This window comes from Struthio camelus, chromosome 11 (genome assembly GCF_040807025.1).
Source record: "Struthio camelus isolate bStrCam1 chromosome 11, bStrCam1.hap1, whole genome shotgun sequence".
Taxonomy (NCBI): Eukaryota; Metazoa; Chordata; class Aves; order Struthioniformes; family Struthionidae; genus Struthio; species Struthio camelus.
In genome coordinates, this window is record NC_090952.1 from 17519606 (window position 1) to 17532949 (window position 13344).

The 13344-nt window shown below is 37.1% G+C and overlaps 1 protein-coding gene and 1 long non-coding RNA gene across 3 annotated transcripts in view; one reads left to right on the top strand and one right to left on the bottom strand.

Moving 5' to 3' along the window:
* Positions 1-7820, top strand: LOC138068756 (uncharacterized). The gene is made up of 6 exons (XR_011143500.1): positions 1-501; positions 2359-2452; positions 2686-2747; positions 3066-3160; positions 3476-3590; positions 4315-7820. It is a non-coding gene; the product is annotated as an uncharacterized lncRNA (long non-coding RNA).
* The window catches only part of POF1B (POF1B actin binding protein), a 23589-nt gene continuing 17611 nt past the window's right edge, over positions 7367-13344 (bottom strand). For both annotated transcript variants that reach the window (XM_068957208.1, XM_068957207.1), the window contains 7 exons: positions 12599-12712; positions 12345-12497; positions 12104-12214; positions 11370-11498; positions 11047-11120; positions 10578-10692; positions 7367-8623 (listed from right to left, as the gene is read on the bottom strand). In XM_068957208.1, coding sequence (XP_068813309.1) covers positions 8618-8623; positions 10578-10692; positions 11047-11120; positions 11370-11498; positions 12104-12214; positions 12345-12497; positions 12599-12712 — 702 coding nt within the window. In that variant the 3' untranslated portion in view covers positions 7367-8617. The remainder of the gene's footprint in view (positions 8624-10577; positions 10693-11046; positions 11121-11369; positions 11499-12103; positions 12215-12344; positions 12498-12598; positions 12713-13344) is intronic.

Genomic DNA, 13344 nt, shown 5'->3' on the forward strand with positions numbered 1-13344 from the left:
TTTTTTTTTTTGTAACTGCATAAAAAGAACAGTTTACACAATGAAATGCTGAAGTATTGCTATCTTACTTTCCTTTTCTTTTAAAAATATTTGTCTTACTGCATCAATAATGGATTAAAAACTTAGAGAAATTTTAAAAGAAGTCTTCAGCAAGGATTTCCAACTAGCTTTTAGCCAGTGAACCCTTAGGTTTTGTACTAACAAACAGAAATGATTCAGACTTTATGAATCTCTTCATCTGTTTTTATTTACACTACTTTCCTTTTTTGTGTCCAGCAGTCAAAGGAGGGGGCAGTACTGTTCAGAAAACCTTAAGAGATTAAAACTATATCTCATTGAAAATGTTAACGCTTTATTTCCTGAGAATGATATCGAATGAATAGACTGAAGGAGATTCTTCATAACAGATTGAAGAGGATCATTCACCTGTTCTGGCTCTGTGACCAAGCGCGGATCAGTGCTGGCTTATTTGTCCCCCGTAAGGATGGATGGAATAATCAGGTACTTTAATATTTTAAACATATTCTACAGACAATTTTTTAAAAAGACTTAATCCTGCATTGCTTAAGAAGTCTTCAAAGGTCATGCGGTGCAGAACAGGACATCAGGGCTGGAAGTGAAAGAAACTAGGCTTTGGGAAAGAAGCTAGCATTTTAGACGGTGGACTGAAATCTGGATTACGATAGGGATTGATGCTTTTAAGCATCACAAAAGATGCTGAAATCATGTTTTGTTTTCTCTTAATATTGGTACTGGTGAAATATATTAGCATTTACAGTGTTTTAAACTCTGTTTTTGAAATGTACTGGCATGTGCAGAGAGTCATGTACTGCTTTTCTGTTCTGTGATATACATAATTCATCATTTGCTACTTGTTAAAGAATACACGATTTCCAATTTGTTCACTGAAAGGTAGGTAGTTATGCAGTACCAGCTTGTATTCCTTGCATAGTTTTCTGAGTGCAAGTGTACGGGTATGCATAGAGTCAAAGGGACCTCTGAAAGCAGATGAAATGCCGGGCGGCTTGTTGACTAGTCACAAGTGAAATGTGGCATCTTTGTTTCTGTTTGTGCACCTGCAAATAGTTACCGCAGAATGTGAGAGCGTGCAATGTAACTAAGGTTAAGTACGTTAAAGTTGACTTCGGAGATCACGACGTATTCAAAACGGAGGAGCAGTTGGCAGGATCGCTTGTGAGAAGTTACGACGTCTGGAGTGCACAGAATTGTCTGTTTGAGGATAACTAGTAGTATGTCTTTCAAGGAATGCAGTGAAAGGCTTTGAATTTTACATATCTGATGATTTAAAATTGCATCTGCAGATTAATTCTTTGTATGATAAATAGTCTTTTAGCATAAAATGGAATAATCTCTCTTAAATTTGGAGTTATTCCCTAAATCTCTAACTGAATTCCAGTTGTTATCTGATATGTCTCTGAGTTCTGGATTCTTGCTTACGGTCTTAAGTTTTTGAAAGTATCAGCAAGTCTTCTAGCCACCGTCACAGGAAGTTAATCTCATTTTTCCAAAGTTCGAGAAAAGATATAGTAGAAAGCTATACAGTATTTTTCTTTGTTCATGTTCAAATGCATCCGTAAATGATGCTTCCTGATTATGGTTATGGGATATGTCAGGACTTCTTCCTATTAGAAGGGACTGTGTTCATTCAGTGTGAGCGAGCGCGGTATCTACTGTTTTTCAGAAAGTGATGTACTGTGGGATGCCAGTTTCATTATCTAGGTTTTCTATTGCATCTACTTTTTTCTTTCCCTAAAAGTACGCAACTATGAAGTGCACAAAGTTTTTAAAAACATATTTAATGGTAGCAAAATAAAAATATTTGATGATGGCAGAAATGAAATGGTGGATGCTGGATGAAGTTTAATTCATCTTCAGCATTGTCCTTATATTCTAGAAGGTTTAAGAGTTAGCAATATTCTATCTAACGAGATGTCTTTCTGATCAGGAAGAAGAATTTCATACCTTTTTGGAACATCAGCATTTGTGAGGGATATACAGGAGTCTTCATGAGGGAGGGAGCAGTGGTTGAAAAAACTGTAGTTGTACTATGTTGTTATCAACAAAGTTACGGGGCAAGTGTGGAGGACTTGTAGAACAAGTGCAGACTAGCATGATCTTCTGTGGGTGGTCCTGCTTTTTGTGATGTCTAGATGGGGAAACTGAGTTGTTAAGTTTAACCTATTGGTTACAGGCAGCCTTGTCCCAGGCAAAGTCTCAAATTGATATTGAGACTTGCGGGTGATTGACTGATATTTACCACTTCTACTTGACTGGTTTATTAAACTATTTCAAAACATGTATTTCTTTATATTAATTGTTTGCTTATTCTCCTGACAGCGTATGGACAACAAAACCTAGCTTTGAAGAAAACTTGTGGAAACAAGATCTGTCTGAGAGAGAAGCCTTGCGAATTGACGCACGCAGTATTAAGGTTTGCTGCTCATATGTTGTTAAATTTCGAACAGTGTTGAAATTAAACGGTCGGACTGGCTGCTTGAGCAGTGGTTTTAAAATTCAGTAGTTGCTGGCAGTGGGAGAGCATGTGCTCCTAATGGGCCATGAGTTAGTTCCGTCCTGTGCTGCTGAGGCGTTGAAGACTGAGGTTGGGCTTTCTATTAGTCTGTATTTTGAAATTCCTACCAATGCTTCTGCTGCTTCTTCCAGGATTGGACTCTGCCTACACAGCTGCACAGCTGCACATGCTGAAGCTTCTTGTAACTGCCTTGGTACGTGGTGAATAGGCAAAGAACTGCGTGGAGGTGGTTAGGTGGGCTGTGGTGGTTAAAAAATAAGTAAAGTAAGGGCCTAATATGTATGGACGGAAAGGAGAAGGAATCAACAGAAAAGGGCCTGTGGAATGTGTTGCAAAGGTGACCTTGCACACGCTGGGGAAGGAAGGACATAGAACTTGGGCATAGGGAAGGGAAAATAACGTGAGGCAGCTGAACAAGGAGAAACTTGGAGAAGTGGTAGTATATACAGTGCTCTTAATTTGTGTGCGGTATTTGAGTAATTGTGGATATTTTTATGTATCATCTGAACAGGTATACATCCAACAGGAGATAAGCCTCAGGTAGAGCCTTCGTTGTTTATCTCTGCAGCCATGTTTTCTGGGTAGATCTGAAGTTCCATATTAATAGTAAGTGGTTGTTCAGTATTCTTGGCATGAGCTTTTGCTAGGAAATGCATATAAGTCTTGTAAAATGTAAGAAGGAGGTTCCAGTTGATTCCTCAACATTTTGAGGCACAGTTCCTAGATTATTTTCAGTGCAGTTTCCCAGTAAATATTTAATATTGAAGAGAACTTGTGATGGTTTATTGATGCAATGGAGGCATCACGATTCTCAAAATACATGAAGTCAAGTCACAGTAAAATGTTTCTGTCCTAGAACTTCCGGAGATTCCCTGCTCTGTATAATCTGTTCCCTTGCTTTCCTTCCTCTACCCTGCCTAGGTCCCTCCCCTGAGCTGGCAGCCGAGTGTGTTCTGCAACCCACGTTGATGAAGCCTCCAGGACGGGACAAAGTGCTCTGCAGACAGGTCCCATTTATTCATTTCTCTCAAAGCCGGTAAGTTCCTAGGTGGTGGTAGGAAGCTAGTGAAGGAGAGAGACCCGTAAACCTTGGAAGTCTTTTGAGTAGAATGTTTAATAGAACAATAAAAGTTGGTGGTCGCATGATAACTTTATTACTTTTCATGAAAACTTGACTAGTATCTCCCGTCACTGTTGTGAGTTTATATGTTCTTCTGTTCTTTTAAAGGTATTATTCCATAAACATGATCATCTTTCATGAATGCTTGCTTTCCTTACCAAAGGTTATATCTTTCCTTTTGCCCCATTTTCACAAAAAGACTTTGAGCTGCTGAAAAGGCAAACAGCCCTTCCCTTCAAATTTTTACATAATGTGTCAGTTCAGCACCACTAATATGGTGAATTACCTTACCAAGCATATGATAGTGATATGACGACGCTCCAGATTATCACTAGCCTGGGAAGGTGACCTGTGTTGCAGAGCTGTTCTCTGCCTGGAAGTGCAACAGTAAGGCAGCGCAGCTGTTCTTGACCGCGTCTGGAGTTCTCCTCTGACCGCTCGTATGATGCTTTATGGGATGTATAAGCACATCAAGTTTCATTGGGCAAGCAGCAAGTTTCACAAATGTGCAGGAGAGTTGCTTTAAAATGCCAGATGTGTTTACTGCGTTTTTTTATTTGAGTGATGGACCAAGAACTACTAAAAGCCAACGGTTAAAAATGATTCATGTCTTAATCATTATCTGTATTTTTTTATTCAGATTTCAAATGCCCACAAGGTAATAAAATTGGGAAAGTAAATGTGAAAAGATGGAACACCACCAGCCCACCACTCTTAAGGTAGAGGTAAGTTACCTTGATGTAGTACTCAAAGCTTGTATTGATTCTTCTGACAGAATACTAGAGGCGTCAGCAACTTTTAAACTAGGACTGTATTTGGCTTATATTTCTTCAGCAGCTGAGGCTTGAAGAAACTGAGTTTCTTTACGCATTCAGTTGCATGGAAAAGTCAGTAACCGAAGCTAGAAGAAAGACAACAAATTTTCTCCCTACTTCAGTGTAAAAACACCGAACTGTGTATGCTACCCCTTAAAAAAAGGATTATGTGTATCATGGTGATAAACCCCTTTAATCAGTTATGGAAAAGAATATAAAAGCAACTTTCAAATAATGACCAATGAAAGTCCAAATAATTTGTCTTGAACTAAGGACTCATTTACCCTCACTTCGGGCAGTTAGGGTTTATTTCATATAAATGAATGCTAAAGACATAGCCTGATTTGGCAGAGTATATACTGCTGTTCACCACAGGTAAATGTTGTCTTTGATTTGTCTGACTTCTTCCTGAGAAAATACAGAAATCGCAGTGGACTGTTAAATTTGAAAAATGCTTGCAAGATTCCCCAGCTGGGGAAAAAAACAAGAAGTACATTTTGTTGGCCTGTAACTGCATGAACACAACTGAAATAACAACACGGTAAATAACAATAGTTTATAAGCAAAGGTGGAAAAAAAATCTAAAGCAGAAAGCAAAAAGAGTCCTATTCACACGTTTCTTTGAGAACAACATTGGAATAGATATAACAATTCTTGTAAGCAGAATCAGCGTGTGGCCAATATAAAACAGAATCTGTATTTTTGAACAAAAAAGTCCTGCTACTAAAATAAGGCAAGGAGCGACTGCTGTTGAAGAGGATGCACTGGAATGGTGACATTTTGTTGACAATTAGCTATCATCAGATTCTATCATCTGTGTAAATTGTTTCACAATTTATTGATACTGATTGTGCTATTTTAACTAGGTTAGCAAGGAAAAAAATACTAACCTTGATGTGACAGTTTCTTTAGTTGTGCATTAAACAACTTACTTACTTAATGTTAAATTTGAAAAATGATGGATTAAATGAGACATTGGAATAACTTTTCCATATAAAGCAACTCAGCAACTATGGCTAGATACCTGCCAGCTACTTTACTTAAACTCACTCACTTTTTATTACAACATGTGTAGTATAGCACTGTAATACTAATTTTGTTCCTGGGAAGCGCTATGACTATTTTAATTAGAAAAATACAAGCAAATTAGCATCACTTTTAAAATGTGAAAAGTCTTTGAATTTTATAATATTTTTATGCATCACCTTTTGGTATTTCATATGGTTTATTTATTTTACTGTAGCAAAAGGAAGGAAGGAAAGAGAAAGGAAAAATTCTAGATACAGAGCAATCAAGACTGAAATAAGTAATGAGCGAGCTATTGTCTGCAGCTAATAATAAAATTTATTTTTATAATAAAAAATACGAGTGTTGTTTCTTGTTTAGCTAAAACTGGTTTGAAAACACAACCAACCCCAGATGATCGTCTCTTAGTCTAGTTCTGCTTTTTGACTAGCATCTATTGCGTCATTGTTACCTGTGAGTAAAATGTGTTGCTAGGCCACAGCTGTATCATTTACAGTACCTAGAAGCATTAAAATACTGTAACAAGCCTAAGAACAGCTCATCCTAGCTATATCATACAGTATCGATCTCTCTCTGTGTCCTCATGATTGGCAAACGGGACATTTCTAATAGTATGTATGCTTGTTATGCATTTATCTGAGAACGAGCGACAATCAGTGTGTTCTGAGTATCATACTGCCAACTATATATGTGCAAGACAGCTCATTTGCCTAATCATGGCTTTTGTCATGAAATTACAACACAACACCCAACAGTTCTGCATGTAGTCAGAGCCTGAATTTGTCTATCCTTTTAGGACATTTACTGTTTGCATTACGTTATTACACAGTCTCAGTCATAAAGAGTTAAAAGAAAACAGTGGTTTACTATTACTTGACAGACTGGGTTGTAAATTTAATGTACAACCCTCACAGTCACTGAAATGAGTGCAAAGTACGGCTATGAGTAACTGATGTTTCTGCTCTTCATCGCTTCTTGTGAACTGTTTGTGTACTGCTTCCTACTGGTCATGCCCAGCCTGTAAGTAAGTAAGTAAGTCAAGACTTAAGTAAGTTATTTTTGTCTCTCCCTTACGTCAGATAACTGCACTAAACATGACATTTTTAAACTGTGCCTTAAAAAAAGGGGGGGGGGGGGGTTGATGGATTGATTTTTTTTTTTTTTCCACACAGTCTTTCTTATGTTTGGGCCACAAAAGCAGAAACCTCATTCGACAGTATAATTAATTAACATCATTCATTACTTATTGGGCTGGAATATACTTTGAAAATAACCTGTGTCATCAGGTGATGATAGTATTTTGTGTGTAGGCACACAATGCTAATAATACAGAAATGAAGAGGTCATTTTAGACTCTGTATTATTTCCTAACTCAACTTTTACAACTGTTGGGTTCAATGGGGCAAGCTACTCTTCACGCAAATTCAGATGTTCTATAAATGCTATGTTTTTTTTCATTACTGCAAATCATCTCCTTTGCTAGAGCTAGACTAAAATGGCTGTATTTTGATGGTGCGTACTCTTACTTGGCATCTGAAACTGCAGGCTGATCTTAGGAGGCTGGACATACTCAAACAAACAGCAGTGCAAGGAGCAGGTTTTATGTTTGGTTCTTTATGCCAAAGAGCATGATGCCATCTTTGCCTTCACAGCATTAAACTGCGTGGAAGACTCGAGTTATATACAAGTAAAAGAAAGAAGTGCTTGGCTAAGAAGATACATGTAGAGGAACAAGTTGTCAAAGAACACCCACTTATCATCAAACCACTGAAACACTGCCAGCCTATCAATCAGTCACATACATACATAGACATCAGCTGTTTCCACTACAGTCGCACAGGAGCCAGAGGGTTACACTTACTTAATGTTTATTTCATAGTTGCACATAGCGTACAGGGTTCTTCTTCCACTGTTAAACATTGTCTATAAGATACGTTCTTTGTGAACAGAAATATATAAGCCTGCAGAAATAAAGCAAAGCAAGAACCCTGTGATACAGAGCTAGCACCTTTTGATTGGAGAGTGTTTTAGTATTCCCTTATGATTCTTAGCACTTTCCCCTCTCCCCCAAACACACTACGTTTGTTAGTTATTCAGTTGAGACAACCTCTGTAGTCCTGCCTGGAGCAAAACCTGTAAATGGAAGATTGGTCTGATGGATAGTAAGATTTAGTCCAAGAGCTATTTTCATACTAAGTAAGTTTCCCTATTATTAAAAACAAGTTCTTGAAATACTCAAAGCTCAGCGACTGTAAAATACATAGCTATGGCTGGTTTGGGGGCTTATAAGAGCTTCAGTTAAAAACATACTAACTCTGATCTCAAACACATGCCTTAAAAATTGGCCCAGTCATTTTATGTAACTCTAGATAAGTAAGTAAGTTTGGTACCTGCTAATTCCATAACCGTGAGCTGAATAAGTTCTTGTAGGTATGGAGCAAGTTAAGCAGTTTTTCCTTAGATTTACCTACAAGAAGCTAAAACACTAAGTTGCGTTTTTCGGTGAGGTGCCTTTTAGTGTTAAAGCTCCCCCTGAAGGTTGTTCTTGGGTTTTGCTTCATCTTGACTAGGCAGTAGCAGATAAAAATGACAATCTCTGAATCTGTATTGAAACCAGCCATTGGATATGTATGTAGCTTAAATTTATATCATTCTTGCCTACTCATTATATGAGTAGACAGGACAGAAGAACATGCCATGAAGCCTCCCAAAGAGGTATCAGTATCAGATTTTTCTCTTTTGTCTCTTAGAATACTGCAAGACTGACAGAAGAAGTGAAGTTAGTCAAGAAGTGACTGTCAGGAAAAACTTAAGTCTACAGAAGGATGGTAATAACTTTTCTCTCAGCAGAGAACACTAAGTGTATGGAAAGTATAACATGTTATCAGCAGATTATGAAGAACATGGGGAACTCAGTTCTTTATGATGAGGTTAAGACAGCATTTTCCATAGTCATCTTTCCTGTTTCCACATTCTTAATGCAATCCCCACTTTCTCTCAGTGTCAGCCTGAATCTTTTACTGATGCAAAATAGCAGAAAGTAAAGCAATTTTAGTCATTTGGTGTGAAATCCTTTAAGCAACTCTGGCTAAGGGATAGCTTTCAATCCTGGAAGAGAAAAAAAAAGAGAAAAAAAAAAAAAAGCAAAAGCAGTCTGTCAGAAGATATGCATGTTCCTAACATTTCTGTGTTGGGTATACAAAGCATGGTTCATTTGAGAATATAGTTATTTCTCTAACTTAATCTGATTTTTAAGTAAGTAAGTAAGTAAGTAAGTAAGTGTCTTAAATGGCCAGTGAGCCTTTTCTCCATAACAAACGCTACCCATTTCAGTGCTATAGCAACTAGTAGCATCAAGGTCAAAGTCAAATCATTAAACTGTGAACAGTTTTGTTTAGCAAGGGGCAGATGTCAGAATTGGCATGATTCGCTGTCTCCAGGAAACTGAAAAACAAGCTTTTTTCATATTTATGAGAACCACCAAGAACAGGAAGTTATTGTATACTGAAGAAGTAAACATCACAAAATTTCTACCATAGAAGTTGGAATTCTCCAATACAAATATGATCAAAGACACCAAGAATGAAATTCCAAATTTCAGATGCACTGAAAAATCAAGACAATGAGTATCTTTAAGGGACTCAGCATGATAAATAATAGCTAGTTGAATGACAGTAGCATGTACATGCTACTTACTTTTAGTATATAAGCTACACTATTCAGTTACCTATGAATCAGCATTATTATTCAGTAATCAGTAGATAATGAGTTGTCTAACAGCATACAAACACAGCAAGAAACTACATGTGAAGCTTGGAGTAAAGGTGAAGTTAAACTTGATAGCAGTTTGAGAAGTGCTGCCTGGCAACAGAATAATTTTGTTTTACCTGAAACTTGCACTAGAGACCTCGAGAAACTTCACCTACAAGCAATTCTCATTTAATGACCTTGCTCTATTCAAAGGCTGAGTATGCGCCTCTTTTTTCATCCTTATAATGAAAAGTATGACTGACTAACTTTTCAAATAAGGTAGGAGAGGTTTTTGGCTTGTTCTTTTACAGTAAGCATTACTTCCTTAACATGTTATTAGGTATGGTAATTGCATTCAGCTGCAACGCAGCTGAATGAGTTTTAGAGATCAGTAATAAAACATTGTTTGCAGAGTATCTTATTTTTAGTCCTACCTCGGTTTACATCTCACATATCCTTTTTGAACCTGCCAGATGTTTTACCCTTGGTCTAGTCAGCTCACAAAACTGTCTTTTTCTTGGTCGTGTCTCCCACAAAGCTAGTGCTACTCTGTTCCTTACGTTCCTTTATTTGTGCTTCTCTTCCATGTTCTGTCCCTAGATGTCTTCATCAAATTCCAGTATTTGGAACACGTTTGTAAACTGGCCACGGTTATCCTTCTCAAGCGTTTACCTCATATTCAAACTTGACATAAACAGCTTCTGCCATCTTGTTTTCTAATTTTACTTTAAATAACTCTATTAAAAAAAAAAACCACCACTGCTCTGCATTTCCTGGATCAGGCACTGCTCTCTCTCAGTGAAGTTTCCATGGTGCTTAATATGCTTTAATAATAGTGCAGAATAATTAATATTTAGGGTACTGCCTACTCAAAACACTGTATCTTTAAACTCTCCATCCGAGAGCAGAACGCTGAAAAAGGTCCTAATTCCCTAGTCTGTTTACCCAGTACAGACACCAGTGGCCAGAAAAGTGCCTTGTACATGGTAACAGAGGTGACTGTTACAGCAACACCCCTTTTTTTGTTAAGGTAATTATGGGTCAGTGAAAAAATGACAGATTGTTTTTCTGTATACCACCTATTAATTATCGCTGTTTTGCACCAGATAAATACAGCCCCTTGAGTTTAGTCAGTCATGTTGCCTTTTTTTTTTTTTTTTTTTTTTTTAAAAGTCACTTTGCTTTTTGCAGCCTGGTTAAGTTAACAACTCCTGATTTCTCTTGCAAGCCAACTTTGGCTACTGTTTTCTTTGAAGTTAAATTAAGTACTTAGGGATTTCAGAAACTGTACAGTTCATCTAGATAAACTTACGTGTTTCCGTATTTCTCCCGTCCTCTCAATTACAATAGTTTGTGATTTATTGACTGGTGATGTAACCTTGTAGTCATCAGACAAGAGACCCAGAATTGGATACTGATTCCTATACCTGTATTAAAAGAGTTGCAATCCTGTAAAATACAACACTAAAATCTGCATACCTACAGCTAAGTCATGAAGTTTATAATTCTGCTAGTTTCGTTATCAAACCCCAAATATCTCTAGTAGTAACTAAAAAACTGTCTTTTAAATATCAATTTGACATACTGGTTACTCTTCTAATTGCTATTACGATGCTTAGTAGGAATATCTGTGTTGAATCCACCCTAGATAGGTTTTTCTAGCTTGACTTTTTCTCCAAAAAGCTGAAGAGACAGAGTGTTAAGAAGTGTGCAGGATGTAAGGATTTAATTAATAGAAACTATACAATGGAAATCAAAAGAAAAATGAACAACTACATTACTTCTTAGTGATGATGGCTGTTACACCAGGAGACTGATTGCCTGATACTCTCTCTTGCTTCAATCTGAAGATGTCCTGAGAAAACCAAAAATAAACAAACATTCAAATGCATTAGTATTTGCTAATTCACCAAAGTCACAACAAAATACTTGCAGAAATTCCTCTTGAAGAACAGTCTAAAACATTCTGTCCTTCCAAAAGACTAGCAGAGGAAAGCGTCATCAAACAATCAGTTAAAAAAAAAAAAAATCCTAATTCTGATTCGGGAGGGTGTAAGCGACTTCTTAGTACATTGCCATCTTCATAGGCAGTATGTTATCTTACCTCTTGTTGTTGCTTAATAAAAGCATCTTTCTCCTCCAGCATTGATGTCAGTTCATGCAACCTTATTTGCAAGTCACTGTTACTTCCTTCTCTCCTTGATATATCGTGCTGGAATTGTGATAACTGAGACTAAAAAAGAAATATGATAAAGAATAGTTAAGTGTTCTGTGTTTCTTGCAGGTGACCTTTAAGCATGCATCTACAACTCTGGATATACTTTTTCTTTAGAATCATGAACACTAACACTTGAATTAGTAGGATTTAAAAAACCCTACATATATACATGCATATATATATATATATATATATATATATATATATATGTTTTTTTTTTTAATATATATATATACACACATACACACACACACACACAGACATGCACAAAAAGACCTGATCACTTTTAAATGAAAAGGTTGGGCTGCACAATAAATTTGGAGAGTACTAGTTGGACTTAATTCAACATTCGTAACTTGCAACACTGAACAAACTGGTTTCCAGGATGATAAAATATTAATACAACAGATTTAGCTTTATTTTCTAGATTCTTTTTAATCACAGTTTTGTGTTCTACCACAAGGGTTTTGGATCAGTCATTAATATCATGCAAGGTAATTGCAGAAATCTAAAGAGTACATTTGTGGTAGATCTTTTCTCTTTCTTAATTAAAAAATAACCTATATACCTGCAGTCAATACAAGGTGAGGAATACACTCATATCAAGTCAATCAACGTACCCTAAGGCTGCGGATCTCACGATCTTTATCCTCTCTCAAGTTGTTGATCATCTCTACGTACCGGCTAGAGAGTTCATCTGTGGTGGTCTGAAGTGTTGGATTAGAACAGGTCTACAGAAAATGAAAAATAGCTTTTATTTTTAAAAGAATGTTAGTAAGTTTAATTGCTCTTCATTGTCTTTGTGTTACTACCGTTGAATTTGAGTAACAGCTTCTGTAAACAGAAAAATGAGCCTATTACCTGTAGTTTCAGGTTCTGGATCTCTTGCTCCAAGGCACGCTTGCAGTACTCCAGTTCTTTTAACTTACAATCCTTTTCTCCCTCACTGAGCCGAAGAGAAAGAAGTTGTTCTTCCAGAGAGTGGCATTTTGCAGTACTGTCTCTGAGTCCTTGCTGGAATATACCACGCGTTAATTACTCAAAATACTCAAAGGCCAGCATACGGGCTAGTTTTTGGATAACTGCAATTATACTGAGAATGTTTTTAGATTTACCTGCTGCTGACGATTATTTGCTCTCAAGGAAGTCAACATAGTTTCGTACTCTTTCACTTGAGAATCTTTAAAAGACAAATCCTTCTTAAGACAGACGTTGTCAGTTTCTAATTTCTGTAAGACAAAAGTGTTTACTGTCAATAGCTGCAATTCTTCAGTAAACCTTTCCCACCTTCAAAATACAAAGGAACGAGTAATTAATAAGTGATGATTTAGAACTGAGAAAATCTTTAGTTTTCTTGGGACTGCTTTTGTTTTTGTACTGCATGGCTCAGAGCTGCTCATCACTGTAGTATGTGTGGCTTCCTGTTGCGTGGCAAGCACTGTAGTCTTGGATACTGCTCCTTCAGCCTGTCCCCGAAAGAATTATTTGTAGCTATTGAACAGAAACCAACAAAAATCTAAAACAAAGACCACTTCACTGCACAGACTACTTGTTTTATGTTAAGGATGACAGGGAAAACTCCCTCTCTCCTAATACTGCATTTTAAAAGAGAATGTTGTCAAAGTTTCCAAGCTGACTAAGAGAAGGTTCTGCCATGAGAATTTTTCTGCTTTCAGAACAGCAGTTATCTACAGTCTGAATTGGAGCTGTAGAACTGCAGCCTCTGAACTCTGGTACTCCCCCCCGGGGAATCTTTGGAGTTCTTAAAGGTACCAGCTGACAACAGCCCTTCTGTAAGTGGGGATACAACTTTCAGTTAGGAGTGAATGGAACTGAGGACCCCTGCTTCCTGGAACAGTGC